This window comes from Clarias gariepinus, chromosome 19, assembly GCF_024256425.1.
Source record: "Clarias gariepinus isolate MV-2021 ecotype Netherlands chromosome 19, CGAR_prim_01v2, whole genome shotgun sequence".
Lineage (NCBI taxonomy): Eukaryota > Metazoa > Chordata > Actinopteri > Siluriformes > Clariidae > Clarias > Clarias gariepinus.
This window is the reverse complement of record NC_071118.1, coordinates 12,733,217-12,754,473: the sequence shown is the minus strand read 5'-3', so window position 1 is coordinate 12,754,473 and position 21,257 is coordinate 12,733,217. Positions and strand designations below refer to the sequence as shown.

The following is a 21,257-nucleotide window of genomic DNA, read 5'->3' as shown; positions in this document are numbered from 1 at the left end:
GCAAGATCTCAGCACCTTGGATAGCAGTCCTCCTTGTTTAATCCAAAGTTTCGGCTTCAGCTCTTTAATTACTATCTCACTGTAATGAGCACTACTGGACCTTTTTTCTGATAATGTTCCAATATTATTCCAATAATGTTCCAATAATATCACAGAGACCTGTAGGCATTAATTTTCCAGCTGATGGTTGTACTTTTTATTTGTCAGCCATTAAGGATGTTTCCATTCCATACTCTGCCGTTTACTCTCAGACTCATAGTTATAAATCAATGCGTTGTCACCAGTAATGATTCTCTTTAAGAAACTTTCCCATATTTTAGGAGTGTTTCCACACCAGGTACACACTCAGATCACAGAAAAAAATGAATCACTGCTCTTCTTTTGTGCCAACCACAAGTGGGGCATCCATTTTTGCTCACAATGCAGATATTAATGAACTGATGTAAGACATCCATCACATCTGCACAGCAGTGACTGGGAAGAAAGGTAGCATTGAATGGAAAGTGTGGATAAGACTATAATCAAATTGCGGATAATTTTTGACTCAGCCTCGTACAAATTAAATTCAACTAAAAATGAGGCTACAGCTACTAAATACAAAGGACAAAGCTGTTGAAACCAGCTGACGTCATTTTGCCGCTGTAGTCTTAATTATATAAGGAAACATCGTTTGATTGAATTAATCATAGTGCATCATAAAGGCCACAACTTTACTCAGGTGTTGTGGCACAAGTCAATGATAGAATTTTATAAACCATAGAAATGTTACTGGCAAACAATGCAGTGTGAATAAGACAGGAGTGATATCCTATTGTTTGCTGTTAGCGAGGACTCTGTAAAGGTTCTAGTAAGGCTGCTGCATTCTGGACTAACAGGAGCTTGTTTATGCTTCCAGTGGAACATTGATACAGTAAGCCGGAACCAAACGTTACCTTAGTCTTAATATGTGAAGTAAAGTTATCGTTTCTACAAAATCTACAAATCTGACTCAGGAGAGGGCTGTTCCCTTACCTCTTAGAACATTTTTAGAGTAAATGAACTATCAATGAAGTAAAAAGCTGCAATAAGCCTAAGCTAAAGATGCAAGAAGTGATCTCCAGTGTAGAGGTCATTTTTGTTCATCAGGGGTTTGATAACTGCTAGTTTAAAATATTAAATTAATTGTTAAGAGAAGAGTTTATTATTTTGATGTTGAGTTTAGTAAAAATCTGCATGGCTGAAACTTTTTCCAACCTGACAGATTTTTTTTTTTTACCTACATAAGCAGCCATTTTTTTTCTGCCAATGTGGCATTGACATTTTTGTGTGATAAACTCCACATGAATCCCAAATTGTCTCTTATATCTCTGGCCCTGATCACACTGCTGTTTATCTGAGTATTCACTTAACACAATTCCAGCCTGAAGTCTGCTTCAACTCTGCTGTTTCTCAGAATTAATGAATCACCATGGACTTCGTTTCACAACATTAGTCAGAAATATGTGCGCATCATATTGTGAATCCTGTTGATCTACATGTGGATGAAATGAAAATGCTTTATGGTAATATCTCTATATTCCTTGCACCATGTTTTCATTTGGACTGTTTAACCACAGTGTTAGCAAATGTTGGCATTTCAGTTGATGTACAGAATATACAGCCCCATACAGTTCACAGTGTGCAGGTCAAAAAAAGAAATTCTTTAGGTTTATGCATTTGGTCAAAATCTAAAGCATTGTGAGTAAAGTGTAATTCTTTAAGGTGGCCATGAGGAGGATAAGCACTTAGCACTTAGATATCAAAACCAGTGCATAACACAGGAATTTTGTTCAAAATAAAAAATAAATACATGCTTTGTCCAAATTGTGCAATTTGCTATATCATCTAACAGTGTTGACATCTTTTATGCATGCTTTCATTTCACACGTGTGTGTGTGTGTGTATATGCAAGGTTTACACACACAGCCCACACATGGAGTCCGTGCTTGCTTTGTTGTTAATTCTTGTTCTTCTATATTTTTCTTGCTTATGATAATGTTAAGTAACTTAGTAAATCATAAAAATCCCATTTGTCATAATTGATTCTTTTATTGATTCAAAATGCAGGAACTTATAGCCTTGTTTGCTTCAAGCACATATGCAAATAAACAGACTGCAAAAAATAACTGCTGTTTTCCTATGTTTACGTTTCAGGCCACAACTCCTTCACCACAAATTCAGGGCCCTTCTCCAGTTCAAACCAAACGATTTACAATCAGTCAGCCGACAAGACAACAAACCCATTTTTTCAATGCAAATTTTGTGTGCGCTACTTTAGATCAAAATCCCTCCTCATTGAGCACTCTAAGAAGGTCCACGGCATTGAAGGAGGATCATATTCAAATGACTATTCAAATTTACTTGACACCTCCAAGTCAAATACAGCGGATAAAGCTACAGCGCATCAGAGTGTAGAAAAAATGTACTCCTGTCAGTATTGTACATATAAATCTCCTCGCAGAGCAAAAATCTTGAAGCATCAGAGTATGCACCCTAAAGATAATTTTCAGGCCCAGTCAGTTTCACCTGTGGAAGCAGAAGCTGAAACAGATATTCTGGAAATGGACTCAGATGCCATGTCCTCAGAAGAACCATGTGAGGAATCACAAGATTTCACTGAACGTATAGTTTTGGAGTCCATGATTAAATCCCGGTCCAGAGGTGGCTTCAGCTGTGAGTGGTGTGGCTTCCAGACCTTGCAAAGACGACAGCTATGTGATCACATAATGAAGAAGCATCGAAACATGGACAAGATTATGGCATCGCTGCAAAAGCCTAAAGTAGATGGAAGTGCAGGATCTTCCAAATCCAATTCTCCTTCATCACCAAGAAGCACTCCAACATCCAACCTAATGTTAACTGATCTAAGTGGCAATGATTGTTCATCAGCATCTGTTAAACGCAGTGCCTCATTGAAGTCCCTATCAGGGCTGTCACATTTTCAGTATTCCCAGATTGCAGGAAAGATTCCCAATAGCACAGGATCTTCCATACTGTCAGAGAGGTCGACTTTTGCTATGTCTGACACGTCGCACTCAAGGGCAGATCTGGATACCAGTGTGCTGAACGCTTCTCAGAGCAGCTCGGATGATGAACTCTGTGACGTTGATGATACTGCTTACAATGACTCGTTGTGCACTAAGGATTCCACTAAGCTGCTTCTGCCAGAGGAGGGTAATAAACTGCTGGAGACAGAAGGAATTTCAATTGGAAGGCATCTGAATAGGTTTCAGTGCCCATTCTGCTCTTTTTTGGCAAAACATCATAGCAGTGTCTCTCGTCATATAGAAAACCTACACTTACCCAGCCAAACTACCTTGTATAAGTGTGACGAGTGTACGTTTCTTTGCATAAGTTCAGCAAAACTTGCCACGCATAAGCAGTGTCACCGTGGCTCCTCTTCTGAATGGGACATAATGGATCTAACTAATGAAAGCCAAGATGACCCAATTGAAGACTCAGTCAATGGAGGAAATGGCAGCTCTACCATGAATGGCCAGAAATCTATTGATGTAGAGGAGGAAGGCTCTCACCGTTGTTCACTTTGTAATTTTTCCACTATGACACTGAAAGGTTTACGTGTACACCAGCAACATAAGCACTCATACTGTGATGGGATGCAACCCACAAGTCAAGACAGTTTATTAAATGAGCAGCAGGATTCTGAAACTGAGTCATATAGCACATCAAACTTTGTGCAGAAAACTCAAACATCAATCCTTGGATTTTCCTCCAGAAAGCACCTTATGGGAAAGACAGCCAGGAAGTCCATAAATGACTTGCCTCTGGATCTGTCCCCGGTCAAGAAACGGACAAGAATTGATGAAATTGCAAGCAACCTTCAAAGTAAAATCAGTCAGAGTCAGCAGCAAGAGGATGTAATTAATCTTGATGATATGGAGGATGAGGAGGACGAAAATGAAAACCATGTCGATGAGAAAAAGGAGAAAGAGAACTCTGAGATTCAAAGTCAGCGTTTCACCTATAATACACAGCATTTGTATGTCAGAAACCCTGGTTTTGTTCAATCAGAGCGTGGTGTTGGCAAAAGAAAGCGTAGCTTGCAAGCCAAATTAACATCAAGAAACATTCCTATCCAAGTCACTGTCTCTGATGATGAGGACAGTTTTGGTGCAGATTGTAAAGATATCCAAGATCAAAGCAGTCAAGACAGCAGAGAGGCCTATCAAGAGAGCACGGAGTACTCAGATGAACCCGGTAACCTTTTCTACTGTAAACACTGTGAGTACCAAAACAAGTCTGCCCGCAGTGTTAGCACCCATTACCAGCGTATGCATCCGTATATTAAGTTTAGCTTTAAATACATTCTCGATCCAGAGGATCAGAGTGCTGTCTTCCGTTGCCTAGAGTGTTTCATAGAATACAACAACTTCAGTGACTTACACCAGCACTACATGGATCACCATCCAGAAGCTAGCAATGTTCTTAACTTTAACCAGCCAGATTTGGTGTACACCTGTCGCTTCTGCTCATACACCAGCCCAAATGTGAGAAGCCTAATGCCTCATTACCAAAGAATGCACCCCTCAGTGAAAATTAACAACGCCATGATCTTCTCAAGCTACGTGGTTGATCAACCTCAGAAAGGAAGTGCGGAATCACAGACACTGAGAGAAATCTTAAATTCAGGGCCTAAAAGCTTTGCGAACTCTGCCACAAGGTCCTCACCCAGTCCCATCATTAAAAACTCCAAAACACCTGACTCAAATATGGACTCTGAAGCCTTTAGAGAAATCGTAGATGGTAACGTTGTGGTGTACGACTGTGACATGTGCTCATTTGCTAGCCCCAACATGCACTCCGTACTGGTTCACTATCAGAAAAAACATCCTGAACAGAAGGCATCGTACTTTCGCATACAAAAAACCATGCGGGTCATATCAGTTGATCGAGCGCAGTCATCAACCAACTCCTCATTTAACCTGTCAAGTACTCCGAAGCCCTCAAAGGTTGTTGTGCCATTAACCTTGGATGATGAGCTTTACTACTGCAAACACTGTGTTTACAGCAACCGATCTGTGGTAGGCGTTCTAGTTCATTACCAAAAGCGCCACCCAGAAATCAAGGTGACAGCTAAGTATATAAAGCATGCACCCCCTACACTTGGGTTGATGAAGCTCATGGATGAGTTGCAGATTGCACCTCCTAAACAGTTTATGAAACAGTTAAGCACCAGTGCAACTGATGGATCCAATCATTTGAATCCTAAAGGAACTACAGACAAGGGCGAGGGGGAGATGTTGTTTTTCTGCCAACACTGCGACTACGGGAACCGCACTGTGAAAGGAGTGTTAATCCATTATCAGAAGAAGCACAGAGATGTAAAAGCGAATGCAGATTTGGTTCGAAGACATACTGCTGTGGTTCGCAGTCAAAGAGAAAGGGCTCAGATGATCCAAACAGGAAGTTCCACATCCACTGCAACCTCAGCAAGTGACGCAGAGAAATCCAGAGCACTTAGATCGTTAAAGTGCAGACAATGTGCCTACACATCTCCCTATGTGTATGCCTTGAAAAAGCATCTTAAGAAGGATCACCCCACTGTGAAGGCCACAGCCATGACCATCTTGCGCTGGGCTTATCAAGATGGGATCTTGGAGGCTGGTTATCACTGTGAATGGTGTATTTATTCCCATGCTGAGCCCAGTGGGCTGCTCATGCATTACCAAAGACGACACCCAGAGCACAACGTCGATTATGCTTACATGGCCAGCAAGTTGTGGGCCGGTCCTGATACATCCACCTCCAAGCAGGTGGGCAACTCTGAGATAAAGCATTACCAATGCAGAGATTGTGCCTTTGAGGCTTGTTCTGTTTGGGACATCACCAACCATTATCAAGCTGTTCATCCATGGGCTATCAAAGATGATGAGTCTGTTCTCATTGACATCATTAAAGGGAACCATGCATCAGATAAGCTTGTGTCTTCAGCAGCAAAGGGAAATGTCTCAACGTCTAGCCCGTTTAGCAGTCACCAATCTGATGAAGGCACTGTGGAGATTAGCAGGTCGGCACCTGAACATCATCCCCATCTTCCCTTCTCCACCAGTTCCTCCCTATCAAACAATCCCTACCAATGCACTGTGTGTCTGTCTGAGTACAATAGTCTTCATGGACTTCTTACTCACTATGGCAAGAAACACCCAGGCATGAAAGTGAAGGCTGCGGACTTTGCACAGGAAGCAGATATCAATCCTAGTTCAGTTTACAAGTGCAGGCACTGTCCATACGTGAACTCCCGCATCCATGGCGTTCTTACACATTACCAGAAACGGCATCCTCTAGTCAAGGTAACAGCTGAAGACTTTGCTGATGATATTGAGGAGGTCAAAGACTTGGTGCCAGATGGAGATGAAAGATCCAAAAACCAGAGGCAGGGATATGGTGCCTACAGGTGCAAGATGTGTCCTTATACCCATGGAACACTGGAGAAACTGAAGATTCATTATGAGAAATATCACAACCAGTCTGTTTCAGAAATATTTGCACCAACGCATGTGCAATCCTCTATTAGAAAAGAGGACACAGTTGCTGAATGCAGTGCCGGCAGTATGACTGAAACATCAGAGAGATGTGAGCTTGACCTTACCCTTTCAGAGCTTTCAAAAGGAGAGAAACATACTGTGTTCAGATGTCAGCTCTGCAAATACTTCTGCTCAACCAGGAAGGGTATTGCTCGGCACTACCGCATCAAGCACAACAATGTACGTGCTCAGCCCGAAGGTAAGAACAACGTCTTTAAATGTGCTCTGTGTTCTTACACCAACCCCATCCGAAAAGGTCTGGCTGCTCACTATCAGAAACGCCACGACATTGATGCTTACTATACACACTGTCTTGCTGCTTCCAGGACCTTGGGTGAAAAACCAAACAAAGTGACTGTACCTCTGGCCTCTGAAGAATACAAGTCAGCAATGAGTGAGGAGCTGAGGCAAGCAGTTGACCGAAGAAAGTGCTCACTTTGCGCTTTCCAGGCGTTCAGCAGGAAAAGCATTATCTCACACTATGTCAAGCGCCACCCGGGGGTTTTTCCAAAAAAGCAATCCTCCAGCAAACTCGGACGTTACTTCACTGTGATTTATCCTAAGGATCCAGAGACACCATCCGTTGTAGAGGATGTTGAACTGGTGGAAGTAAAATCAGAAGATAATGGGGGACACGTGAAAAATGATTTGGAATGGCCACAATTCAAGTGTATGAAGTGCACTAAGCTGACCTTTGACACCACGGACCTTCTTGTCTCACATTACAATGATTACCACAGCAATGACCTGAAGCGGGACTTTGTCACCATACAGAGCCCAGTGGAGGAAGGTGCTGAGCTCTATCAGTGTGCTTACTGTGAAATCAAGTTCCTTACACTTCCTGAGCTTAGCATCCACCTTACAAAGCACAACGAGATGTTTGAAAAAAGAACTGTGTGCCATGAACAGAGGAAGCAGCTCCAGAACAGACGGAAATCCACAGACGCACTTGAGACACAACCAGAAAACAAGGTGAGCACTATGATTTCACTTTATTTATGATTGTAAGAGTTTACATTGCATGCTAAAACTGACCAAAGCAAATAATCGTTTGTCTCTTTTACTTCACAGATGGATTGCTCAGCTGAAAAAGCTCCTATTGGCTACCGCTGCAACTTTTGTGTTGAGATCCACCCAACACTTAGAGCAATTTGCAACCATCTAAGAAAGCATGTTCAGTATGGTGAAGCCAAAGAAGGACACGTGGAGGTAAAAGTATGACACTGTTCATTGTTTACTTCCTTGCAGATGAATTGTATAAAAACTGCATCATGCTATCATTTTATTTGGATGTTTTTTCCATAAGCTACCATTATACTTTGTGTGTGTGTATGTGGGGTTACAAAAGCTTGTGATCATACACAAGTTTTATTTATTGAAATAACTGCAATTAAATATATGTATTAAATTTAATTACTGCAGCTAAAATAAAAATACTATAAATGCAATTATGAGAATACGAAAATAATATTCAAATCTGTTTCCTCTGACAGCAGGGAGTGATGGAAGTTTCTGATGCCGTCACCAACGTCAACATGGAGGACACAGTCACCACAGACAATGTGACCAATGAGACAGAGGACAGCGTGCTGGTCACCATGGCGACAGGCATCACAGAAAGGGTTCCGGAATACCGGTGCGACATGTGCGATCGTGTTTTCATGTCCATGCAGGGACTCCGATCTCATGAACGAAGTCACTCGGCCACAGCGATGCTCAGCAGAGACGACAAGTACAGTTGCCAGTACTGTCAGTTCCAATCGGCTTTCAGGCACAAGTATGGCGTGAAATATTCAAAACACACAAGCAGTTTCTTTATCGTGTCAGCTAAATGATAGCATCGAGCCAACTTTTTTCACCTTCAACTATCTTTTTTTTTATTTATTTTCTCTTTAGCCTGGATCGACATGTTCAGTCTCATCATGGACATCACAAACCATTCCGCTGTAAACTCTGTCCCTTTAAATCAGCCTACCTGAGCCGATTAAAAAATCATTTGCACAAATCACATGCAGGTACGCACATACACACATCTACACAAATTCCATGCAAACACACATGACACAAACCATTATTATTGTTGTGTGTTTGTTCGTTCTAGGTGAGAACACATATAAGTGCATCTCCTGTCCGTTCTCGACGATGACCATCAGTCAGCTGAAGGATCACTCACTACAAGAACACGGAGAAACTCTCACACTGCCCCGACTGAAAGCTCGAGCTGCCCTGCGCACCACACATACACTTACACAGAACAACGCGGAGCACATATCTAGCGATGCCACCACCACTGGTATGTAGCAACACTGTACTCAGGTCAAAGGGCACAGAGTAAGCCCATTAATGGCACACACAGACATGCCTTACTTTTATGCAGTAAATTGTGTATAGGGAGGAAAACACAATAGATCATTTGCATTTTAGTACAATACTTGACACCCAAGAATAAACTACCACTTTAGATCTATACTAATTGAGTAGTTCAGGCTGCTATCAGACCAGTGTTCCACTCTCTATGAGTATGGTATGTGACATGGATGCTAAAACACGCTCGTCACTTGCATCAACACATTTTATTCATGCACTGTAATTTTAAATAATATACTATAGTTTTAAGTACATGCTCTGTCTGTGTCTATATCTCTCTTTCTGTTGCTTTCTTACTCTCTCTCTCTCTCTTTCTCTCTCTCAGACTCTGTGGCATATTTGGAGCCGCCGGATGTTCAGCAACAGTTGAGTCATTACCAGTTGGCATCTCGTAATCAGGCACCACCCACTCTCTTATCAGTTTCCCCTGGCCCCTCCCCATCAACAGGGGCAGAGACATTGGGGACAGCTGTGTCCCGCCCTGACGCCACCCTAACTTGTGAATTCTGTGAGTTCAGCTCGGGTTACATGCAGAGTCTAAGAAGACATTACCGAGACCGCCACGGTGGAAAGAAACTCTTCAAGTGCAAAGATTGTTCCTTCTTTACCTGCTACAAGTAACTACATTATCATAACCATAGTAGTCAACATGATCACTGATAGTTTTTTTTTTGTTTTGTTTTTGTTTTGTTGCTGTAGTGTTTGTTTGCTTTGTTGTTTATTCTGCCGTTTTCGTTGCGTTCATTTTTGGTTGTGTTTTAGTGTCTGTTTTTGTGTTTGGTTTAGTGTTTATTTGGGTTTGCTTGAGATTTTGATTCTGATGTTTTGTTGTAGCGTTTATTTATTTGGTGTTTCTCTTTCAGGTCCACCTTCACACTGCACGTGGAGGCTGGACACAGCCCCCCCTCTGATGATGGACTGAGAGAACTGCGCTGTCCTTTCTGTCTCTATCACACCAAGTCCAAGAGTCACATGATAGACCATGTCCTCCTTCACCGTGGTATGGACACACCATCTACTATACCACCCTTCACCACAGTGTCTTCCTCAATATTATTGTCCACTACACCACTATACCGCCTTAATATATGTCCACTGCACCACTTTTCACTACAACACTCTAAACCCCTACTCACAACACCACTGTTCACAACCCCACTGTCCTCTTTACCACTGTATACTATTCGTCTTACCACTACTCCACTGTTAACTGCACATCTGTCCACTACACCACTGTCCAGTACATCACCAATCATTATACCAACATTCACTAAACATCTGTCAACAAGACTATCATCACCTCCTTTTTATCCACCACTAGCATGGTGTCTACAAAAAAAAAGAAATGCCAGAGACTTATTTCTCATAGCGATGTTGCCAGCAGAGGGACAAACATTTATTTGTACAGAGTCCTTGTTGGGTCTGACTCAGAATGCAGATCCTGGTGGAAATTATCATCTTGGGCTGTTCAATATACCATACCTAAGGCACTGCATTTGACATTGTTTTATTTGCTTGTGTTTTTAATGGTCCCTCTCATTTTTTAAACCTCTAAACACCTAGTGCAGTAGAAAACATGTTGGTCTTGTTGATACAATATAAATAAATGCAAGTCCTAGAGTTGGGAATGTAAAATGAACACTTTTCATCTAGTGTCTAGTAGATAGAGTTAAGCCTGACCCCAACAGTGGTAGCTTGGTGGTTTTTGGTGGGGTTTGAACCTGTGACCTTTTGATCAGTAGTCCAAAATCTTAACCAGGACACCACTGTCCTTTACATAACCGGTCTATACCACCATCCACTACACATTTGTACACTATGGCACTATTATTCATTGCACTTTTGTCATCTACACCACTGGCTTCTATTCACCACACCACACATCTGTCCTAACATTCTATTCACCACACATCTGTCCACTTCACTACACCACTATCCTCTATACCACATCTGTCTGTTATACCACTGTATTCTATATCGCTGTTCTCTACACTGCTGTTCACTATACCATTAAACACTAAACAGATGTCATCTTCACCACCATTCTCTCAACCACTCTCCACTTTATATCTGCCCCCCGCACTACTGTCAACTATATCACTGTCCACTAAACCAATGTCCATTTCACCACTTTCTTTGATACCACTGAAGATTACACTTCTGATGTTCAAAATCCTTTATACCACAATCCATTGCACATCTATCTATTACATGACTGTCCCCTATAGTACTGTTTGTTACACATCTGAGGTCTATACAGTCGTCCACTACAAGTACTGTAATACTGTAACACACTGTCCTTTACACCACCATTCACAAAAATCAGTTTAATTCACCACCATCCCAGTATACCACATCCTTGTTTTGGTGGACTACACTACTCTCTGTCCACTGCAACACCATCCATCACACCACTATCCACTATATTACACAAGAATATCCTACACAATTGACCACTTATTACACTACCATCCTTTACACCACTATGCTTTTATCCACTGTCCACTATATCATGGTACTGACAAGTAATTTTTCTCTATTTCCCTCCAGAAGAGCGAGTAATCCCTCTGGAAGTATCTCGCTCTAAACTGTCTCGTCACCTGGACGGTTTAATCTTCCGCTGTCATAAGTGCACGTTTACATGTTCAAATGGGGACAGTCTGCAGCAGCACATTGACAAACACAATGAGCCCAAACCATATGAGTGTCGACTGTGTTACTACGACACAAAACACCAGCAGCAGCTCGAGGATCACCTCCGAGACGAACACAAGGTCAGCCTACACCCCCGGTCCCAAACGGCACACTTTAACACTACATAGGGTGGCTTCGTCCTAAAACTAGAACACAGATGTTATTCTAAGATTGTTGCTTTTCCTTTTTTGCATGGTGATTGTAAATGTATTTATTCAAGTCCTGTATTTGCTAACAGGTGATCCGTAATTTTGAACTGATGGGTCGAGTTAATCTTGACCAGCTAGACGTTCTGAAAGAAAAAATAAACAGTGAAGAAGAAGAGGAAATAAGGGATGAAGAGGACGAAAAGGAGGAGCTGGTGACGATTGATGATGAAGAGCAAACCGAGGAGACAGAAAGAATAGAAGAGAAAGAGATGGAGGAGGAAGTGTCAGGCTCACCAGAAGAGAGTAAACAGGAAGCAGAGACGGCGGGTCAGTGCATTAAAATTACGTTCACATAAAAACGCTATATTGTGAACTATACATTTATTTAACTTTTTTACACAATTAAAAGTGAAAGGAAAAATAGTGTACAATGAAATGTTCTAATAAATTAATTAAAAATGTATATACTCTTGGATCCATACATATTTGGACACTGATTTTCATCTTTTCGTCTTTGTACAATTCCCCATTTGAAGTGTAGGCTTTCAGCTTTAATTCCAGAAATTAACAAAAAAATTAGAATGAACTATTTGGGAATTTCTGCTCACAAGTGCTGCGAAACTAATGGGACAGAGCTTCACAGTATGGCAAAGAACTAAAAAGTTCTTGAAGGACTGAGTCAGTCACCTGACCTCAAACCAGCTGACCATGCTTTTCACTTACTGAAAGACTAAACTGTCCCACAAACAAGCAGCAACTGAAGGCGGCAACATTGTAGGCCTGCCTAAGCACTCGGAAGAGAGGAAACTCAGCATTTGGTGAAGTCCATAGTACTGCAAAGGATATGCATTCAAAGGATTTATATATAAACCTTATATTTAATAATAATGATTTAATGCTGTTTAATTGCTTTTGACTAAAACTGTAAGGACTTTGGTATAAATGTCTGTAATTCCTTTTGCAGGAATACAAAAAAAAAATGTTAATACAGTATTTTTGTTAAACTATTTAAATCAAAGCTGAAAGACTGCACCTCAATCACATATTGACTGCTTTATTTCAAACCCATTGTGGTGGTGTACAGAGGTGTAAATATGAATGTGTCCCTGGCCAAATATCTATGGACTTAAGAGTGTCAATTAAACCTATATTCTTACTGACACACACTTTGTCTCTCGCTCGCTCTCGCTCTCTCTCTGTCTTCTTTTCTCTCTGGTTTGGGATGGTGTGCTGTAACAGAAATGATGATGGCATGTTCTCCAAGTGCAGGGAAAAAGTTTCCATGTGAGTTTTGTGGCCGAACTTTTTCTCTTAGTTTGGAATGGGAACGTCATGTTCTCCGCCATGGCATGTGAGTGTCTGGCTTTCAGTCATGCTTATGTCCAAGTACAATCAAAAGCACCACAGACAATATATTAACAGTATTATTAACATTATTTTTATTATTATTATACACTTTACTTGAGATATTTTTTTTCTTTTCAGGACTGTTAACAGCAACATGAGAGCTACGAGCCCAGTTGCCTCAGTAACAATAACAGAAGGAGGCATTGACCAATCAGCTAACACTACAGAAGTCGAGAGAGTGTATCAGTCCAGCCAATCTGAGAGTTCTGTTCAGAATGAAGAAGATTGAGAGACCAAAAATGACGTATAGAAATGTACTGTGTTATAATGGTGTACGGTTTGTTGTTAAAAAAAAAAAAAAAAAAATAGGCTGCTTCATGGACACTTGATTTTAAAAAGTGAGGAAAAAAAGCAAAACTGTTCATGGTTTTGAAGCATTGTTAGATTTTAAGTGTTAAACATGGGTTCTATAGGTTGTGTTACATCCTAGCTGTGTGTTAAATCGCTGATCCTTTAAAAAGTGTGACTTGGTCCCATAGGACAGACGCTAATAATATATTGGTAACCAATAGTGACAAATCTGTAAGGGCTCTGTTCAGGTCAAATAAACACTTCCTGTGAGGCGACTTCAAAAATGTCTGCCGTTTTACTTTTTTAAAAATGCTAAACCTGTTCAAACTTAGTAACATGCACTAGGCAAAATTTGGTCGGTGATTCATTGTATTAAAGGAAAAAATTGCATTTTAGCACCACAAACACCACATTACATTAATACAGAATTGTATGTGATTTTAATCCAAAAGATAATTAATTGAATTAAGTATAGGATTTGACACTATGGATATATTTTTCTTCAAAATATTTTTTGTAATGCAAAAAAAAATTCATTTTTTTACTGCTTTTTCAAGTCCAGTAATTACTAGATTAGTTGGCACGGTGGTTTGGTGGTTGGCACTGTCGCCTTGCACCTCCAGGGTGCGGGTTTGATTCCCGCCTCAGTTCTGTGTGCTCGCGTGTTCTCCCCTTGCTTAATGGGTTTCCTCCGGGTACTCCAGTTTCCTTTTACAGTCCAAACACATGCAGATTAGGCTAATTGGTGTTTCCAAATTACCTGTAGCGTGTGAATGAGCGTGTAATCGTGTTGTGTGTGCCCTGAAATGGATTGACAAAAGAATTACTAAAGGTTTTAAACACCAATGAACATGTGTAATATCCATTTGTTTATAAATACATTTATTTGGCATATTTATTAACATACATAAAAATTGCTCTTATGCATGTTCAGAACACTGAATTTAACAATATGTTAAATGTGTAATTACATTTTTATGAGCCAAACTTTTAAGGCTTTTTATAAGAACCCCAAGATTCTTTTAAACAGCTACATTTTTGTCCTGGTGTTTTACTGCAACCCATAAACACTGCTATTTTTACAACTTCCGTTGTAAACAGTAGAATTACAGTAGAATGACAGATATCATTCAGCGACTTAGTATAAAGCTGTGTAGATTCTGTGACGCATGCCGCACAGATCGTGTGATTTGACCTGAACGCTGGCTTACAGATTCAATATTTTTTTACATTTTTAGCCTTGTGTTAATCTTTAATCCTGTAGCTGAATTCCTTCAGGAATAGTCGCCATCTTATTTGTATCAGACGTTTGTTGATTTTATTTTTATTTAACTTTTTAGTATATGGACAAACACTGGGCCCCAAAGTTTTGTAGCAAATTGCTACTGTAGTTTTATTCTATTTTTAATTCTTATTTTTATTTCGTTTCTGCTGCTTTTTTTTAGGCATGTTCCTGCACTCCACCATGTATGAAAACAAAATACAAGGGAAAAAAAGAAACTGTTTATGTAATAACTTCAAGCACCTTTGACTCCACGGTTCCATTTTTTTTTTTTTGCATGATTACAGGAAACAAGAACTGAAGGTTTAGCTATTTTATATCGAGCAGCTCGTCCCAACAAGCAATTATGACAATAAAAATATTGTTTTATTTAAATAATTGTTTTTACGCTTCTTAATAAAGGAACAATGAATAGATTGTATGCGATGAAAATTGCTGCTCAAAAACCTTGAAGCCTTATTATTATTATTATTATTATTATTATTATTTAGGCAATTTTGCAATTACAGTACAATACAGCTACATGTCTCAAACCAAGGGAAATGTTTTTGGGCAGTGAGATAAACTTTTGTAGTGTTCTACAGCAATCCCATAATAAGTCAAAGAAATATTAGAATAACTTAGCGATAAAAAAAAAAGAATAACCAAAATATAATAATTGACTCTGCATGTAAAATTTTTATCGTCGTTTCACACAATTACATAATACAATTTTGATTTTGGCACATTTCCTTGTGCAGTGAAAAGTGAAAATCATTTAAAAAATAGTTCTTTAATAAAACATTTTTGGTAATGAAACACAGATCAGGAGCTGTGACATCACTCAATAAAAAACAAAATCTCCTACATTTACATTGTCTTTCCTGCATTGTCTAATTAGCAAGGAAGAAGAATCTAGGTATGTTCTAGGTAATCTGCTTTTCCCTTATTTATTTTCTTTATTTTCTTTCTTTTTCTTTTTTTTTTTACAGAAGCTTCATGTCAAGTGTTTGAAAATGTGGTGGGGGTTTTTCTGGTGTCGTCCATATTTAACAAAAAAAAAAGTCATTTTATGTGGTTATAGGAAATACTTTTTTTCTACCTTTAAAAGAATTTAAAAAATGTTTTTTTTTCTTTATAAGCAAAAACGTTTGTAAAAGACAGAAACCTGTTAAATTCTGAACACACTGGATTGTTGTACATATGATTTAGGATTTTGTTTGTTTGTTTGTTTGTTTTGTTTGGAGTTAGTTGGACAGTAGCCCCTCCATCTCGCCTTCTTCCTGTGAAACCCGTGATGTTGACTAGAAGTTTGTTGTTTACACTTTGATTTCTGGATATTCTGTAAATATTGTAATTCATCTGTTTTTTTTAACTTGTTAATAAAGTTATCAGATAACGAGAAATGCACAGGTCCGACTTAAACTTCTGTCTGACTTACACTTTGGTTTTACCCAAGACTAAGATAAATCACCATCATTCAGCATCGAGTAGGAGAAAGAAATTTAGGTCAATGTTTGTTTAAGCTCTATCCAAATCTATTTGGACAACTTGAGTTCTAAGGAATAAACCTCAACCGAAATTCCAAAAATGTCAGTGGTAATGTAGAAGCTTACCTTTGATATCACATCACAGTCTGTAAATATGAGAAGTAATTTAAATTAAAAATCAGCGCAATCATGCAATATTTAAAAAAAAAAAAAAACACTGATTGTTATAGTTGTAGAAGACATTTTACTTCCGACTTCTAGCAGAAGCTCCAGCAATTTCCTCATCCACCATATTGAATGATCATTTCCAACCAAAAAGATTCAATCTGCTGGTCACTGGCTTGGTAAGATCTGTTTTAGACAATTTGCATACAGACAATGGCAGAGTTCTCGGGAGTGAAAGTGCAGTGGGTTTAGGATAGTGTTGGTGTAAATTGAATTCTGCCTCTGGCTTTTTGTCTCCCACATGAATCTGATTTTTTTTTTTAATTGTAAAGATAAATCCTCACACTGTTTTGTTTTGTTTACAGTTACATGCAAAAGTTTGGAAGCGCCGCAACAATTGGCATTTTCAAATTAAAAGAAGTAAAGATAACCTCTGCAACAAGTTTTGTGTTTAAAGTAGACCAACAAGTCTGGTTCTCCACGCTACAAATTTATATGCATAAAATACCCTTAAAAATAGACTTCAAAGAGTAAAAAAAGCTATTGAAGAAGAACTATTTTAGACATTTGACCTTGCTGGTGCTTTGATCCTGTTTGGATCAATTTCAATATTTTATCAGTTCATCTACTGGATACAAGTATAATTTTATCTTAATACAACAAACATTCAACATGTTGTCCTTGAGATATCCCACTAATGAGAGTCTTGAATGGGCACGCTGGCTGGCAGACATGTGGATGATCCAAAAATATAATGCCACCTAGTGGTGGAGGTATATTTTTTGTCGAAAACTGTAATGAACTAATAAATAAATCTCCGTAAAAGTTTGGACACCCTAAAAAAATCTTTGTACTTTGTAATACCATCTTTGGCAGCTTGCAAAGGCTTTTTCTAGCCAGACAGAAATCTTTTGTAAGATTATTCAAGTTATGTTTCTTGCACCAAAGAATAGTTCTGAGATATACTCTGTCTGTCTTGCATGCACACCATGTTTAAGGTCTATCCACAGAATTTCAATTATGTTCAAATCAAGGAACGGTAACAGCCCTTCCAAAAGCTTCAGCTTGCATTTGTAGTTGGAGTTCATGCTGGAGTTTGATGTACAGTACTCACAGTACTTAAAAGTCTTGAAAATACTGTACTACTGTTAAATAGCCACCCTTTCTTTAGATTTATCATCCAGAGAGCCAGATTTTGTTGTATTCTTGAGGAATAGTTCGTCAGGCTTGCTGAAGGATTTCTTTTTAGCTCTCAGTTTCAGTCCAGCCCTGTACCTGATCAGTTTCATAGGAAACGATTTTGTTTGTTAAACCACACAGTGACCTATGACTCATTCAAGCATGAAAAAAAGCATCTAACTTTAGGCATGAACCAGTGAAAAACAGGTGCAGATGATGACAGATGATCCGGCTGGTGATTAATATACTAGTGATGCTGAATACTGAGTGGTTGAAACAGATAAGAGGGGAAATGAGGTTGCCGCTGAGGTTTTTACATAAATGTATTTTTTTTAATGGTATATTTAGGCACTTTGCAGCCTGTCACAGTAGATACTTTCCCTTATTCCCAGGATGGCTCAATTCTTTTACACAGTACTATATGTTTTGGATTGTTGTCCTGTTGTAGGAGCCAGTTTGTGTCAGTTTCTTGACTTATTGTCAGTTTTTGCTTTGAGCATAATATATTCACCCCATGCTTAAAATGCTGAGTGTGGTCAAAGAATTCTATTTTTAAACGCCTCTGGCTTAGTTACTTTTTTTGCATACTTCAGACACTGACTTTTGTAATAATATCACCAATAAAGTCTCCTGAGGATTTTTCCCTTGCAGATCATGTAGAACAGCGCACCACTCGTGTGTCAGCCAGACCTTCCTTCAAGCCTTTGCTGTCTTTCAGGGTTTTGCATCGCCTTTCTGCCCAGCATATGGACAGTTCTATTTAAAAGTTTTATTAGCCTTCCACATCTAGCCTTGACCTCCACAGTTCCCTTTCAGTGCATTCCTCCACTGTGTAGTCATCAATTAGCTTAATCTTTAGATCCTCAGTCATCTGCTTAGAGGAGCCTGTGGTTGTTAAGAGTTAGCAGTTTTAATGGTTTGAGGAGTTTCCTAATGATATTTCTTGACCTGAGTAATGAGTCCTTACAAGTAAATCAAGGCATAACATTATCACTCTATTAACATTTGCAGAAAATGCTATTTTTTAAAAAAACCTGCAGAAGTTGTTTTTACTTCTTTCTACTATGAAAATTAACAAAATGCATGATTTGGACAGAAGTACACAACGATATGCATACAATTATACACTTTATAATCAGGGCCCTGGTTATCCTGCCTAACGTATTGTTATTAGCACTTGAAGTTTGGCACTGAAATGTGTGGATTGGAGCCTCGGGGACACAGTGACGTGTTTTGGGGAATTTTTATCCGGGAAACCGTTCTGTTCCTGCAGGCCATCACCTCCCATCGCCTCTGCATCTGTCACCTTGTTAATCTGTCTTTCTGTTACACACACAAACACACAGCTATGGGGAGACATTATGAGCGGGAACAAGCTGAACTGGATATTTATACCATATAAAAGATATACAAAAGGTAAATTAAACGTATAATAAATTCATGCATTTCTATCATTTTAAATAAAGATTTTTTTTTTTTTACCATGAACCAGGAGCTCCGTTTCTGATCTTCAAGTTTTATTCATTCATTCATTTTCTATACTGCTTACCCTGTAGAGTGTCGCAGGGGGCCTGGAGCCTATCCCAGGATACTTGGACAGGGTGCTAATCCATCGCAGGGCACACAAGCAATCACACACTCATTCACACACTATGGGCAACTTGGAAATGCCAATTAGCCTAATTTGCATGTTTTTGGGCTGTGGGAGGCACGCAGACCCAAGGTGGAATCCGAATCCTTGACCGTGGAGGGACGATGCCACCTTGCCGCCTTTATTGATAAAAATATTTTGTAAATGTGAACAAGTCAAAATTAGGGTTTCAGAGTTTTTTCTAACTGCCCCGTAGGACAGTGTATACTACCGTTCAAAAGTTTTAGAACACTTGCAAATTTCTTTTTTCTTGTTTAGTGATTTATTTTCTACATTCTACAACAATACTGGGGATTTCAAAACTATAAAATAACACATATGGAATTAGGTAATTATGTAACAACAAGAAAAACAACAGTTAGTTGTTATTTTAAGACACAGAGGTCAGCCTTTCTGTAATAGTTCTTGCAAGAACAGGATTGTCAAGTGCATTTGCAAAATCTGTCAAGCACCATAATGCATATATATATATATGCATTTTTGGACGCCTTGAATTTCTACAATGTAGAAAGAAATAAAAATCAGAAACCATGATGGAGTTAGAAAGTGTTCTAAAACTTTTGAACAGTAGCGTGTATACAAAAACTGCACACAAATGTTTTGGAAATATTCTTATCTTAAAATGTTCTGCTGACTCTTTGGTACTAGACTTATGTCTGTCCAGTTAAATCCATACAGTATATGCCCTACACATGTTGGCACTGTATTGTTCCACAGTAATCAGTGTGTCTTCCTGCATGCTCTGTCCTTTTCCAACCATTGCTTTGTAGAAAAAAAATGATTGTAGTTTATTCTTTTTGAAGAGTGTGAAATTTTGAAAAGTTGCTGTTTTTTTTATAGGCATATTTCAGAGCAGAGTTTTGTACTGTTCTACTGTCTAACTTTCTACTGTTCAGGGCTGGAATGTTGTTACCTCAGACTGACAGAGAATGCGGTTCAATTTTACACACCGTCAGAGATTCTCCATCAGTGTCAGTAAGTAATATTCATTATACAAGTGAGAAACCTGCAGCTTATCCACACCATCAGTGTTACTACTACATACTGTCAGAGACACTAAGAAGTGAGAGGATGCAAGTGCTGGTAAAAGCACAGTTTATTTCAAAGTGGATCTGGCAGACAAAAAAAATAGGAGAATCCAAGATCAATCAGCACAAGGCTTGGAAGGAAACTAGAAGGTGATAAAAAAAAAAAAAAAAGAAATCATACTCGATTGGTTCAACAGGAAAAACAAGGCTTTGTATTATTCGGGATAAATCACAAAATAAATCACATAAACTTCACAACTGTTCCGTTCTGCTCCTTTCTACACAGTTCTAGTTCTACACAGTTGAGATTGGCTGCATGTGCATCTTGTTAGAACTCAGATGATCTTGACCACGTATACTGGAAGCTGAATTAAGTTTGCACCTGACTTGTTGGTGTGTATGGTTTCATCAGCTGCCAATTCTGCTGATGATAATCTGACAGATCGCCCTCTCAAGAAGCGACCTGTGGGAACGATTCTTTTCCTGGGTCTCTTTTTAAGGTGTGCATGTGGTTGGTTGAGACGGTTGGCATAAAACTCATCGATCATCTGAGATGAGTAGAGTAGCCAAAAAATGTACTCAAGTAAGAGTAAAAAGGATTCTGTGTAAAGACTATTCAAGTACTGAGTAACTGTTTCAATCACAATGTCTGATTTATTTTTTTTTTTTTTAGAAATTATGTTACTTATATATACACACAGTGTGCTGAAGTGTGTAGAGAAGACACCGCAGTATGAAACTGTTCTTTTGCAAGCGAAACATTGCTTTGTATATGATGCCAGGAATGCATAAAAATGAACAACACGTGTGTTGGCGATTAATTCTGTACTGAAATATACTTATATATTCATAGACTGTTAAAGTAACATATATCTACAATTAAAGCTAACATATAATCACACAAACATAAAAAGAAGCATTTTATACTCACCCCAGGATTGTACACTAACCGCATGGTTCCACTAGCAGCAGCATGGATTTATTGGCGTTCCGCAAAATAAGAGAAGGATGC

At 39.0% G+C, this 21,257-nt stretch overlaps 1 protein-coding gene across 5 annotated transcripts in view; it reads left to right on the top strand.

Moving 5' to 3' along the window:
• The window catches only part of znf462 (zinc finger protein 462), a 51,232-nt gene extending 35,094 nt beyond the window's left edge, over positions 1-16,138 (top strand). Inside the window, exons 3-13 of one of the 5 annotated variants that reach the window (XM_053478142.1) lie at positions 2,173-7,535; positions 7,635-7,772; positions 8,060-8,340; positions 8,460-8,578; positions 8,665-8,856; positions 9,256-9,547; positions 9,794-9,930; positions 11,481-11,704; positions 11,863-12,100; positions 13,013-13,124; positions 13,259-16,138. In XM_053478142.1, coding sequence (XP_053334117.1) covers positions 2,173-7,535; positions 7,635-7,772; positions 8,060-8,340; positions 8,460-8,578; positions 8,665-8,856; positions 9,256-9,547; positions 9,794-9,930; positions 11,481-11,704; positions 11,863-12,100; positions 13,013-13,124; positions 13,259-13,409 — 7,247 coding nt within the window. In that variant the 3' untranslated portion in view covers positions 13,410-16,138. Of the gene's footprint in view, positions 1-2,172; positions 7,536-7,634; positions 7,779-8,056; positions 8,341-8,459; positions 8,579-8,664; positions 8,857-9,255; positions 9,548-9,793; positions 9,931-11,480; positions 11,705-11,862; positions 12,101-13,012; positions 13,125-13,258 lie in introns of all 5 variants that reach the window. The other 4 variants (XM_053478140.1, XM_053478139.1, XM_053478138.1 and 1 more) reach the window with 4 other exon arrangements.
• Positions 16,139-21,257: the final 5,119 nt, after the last annotated feature.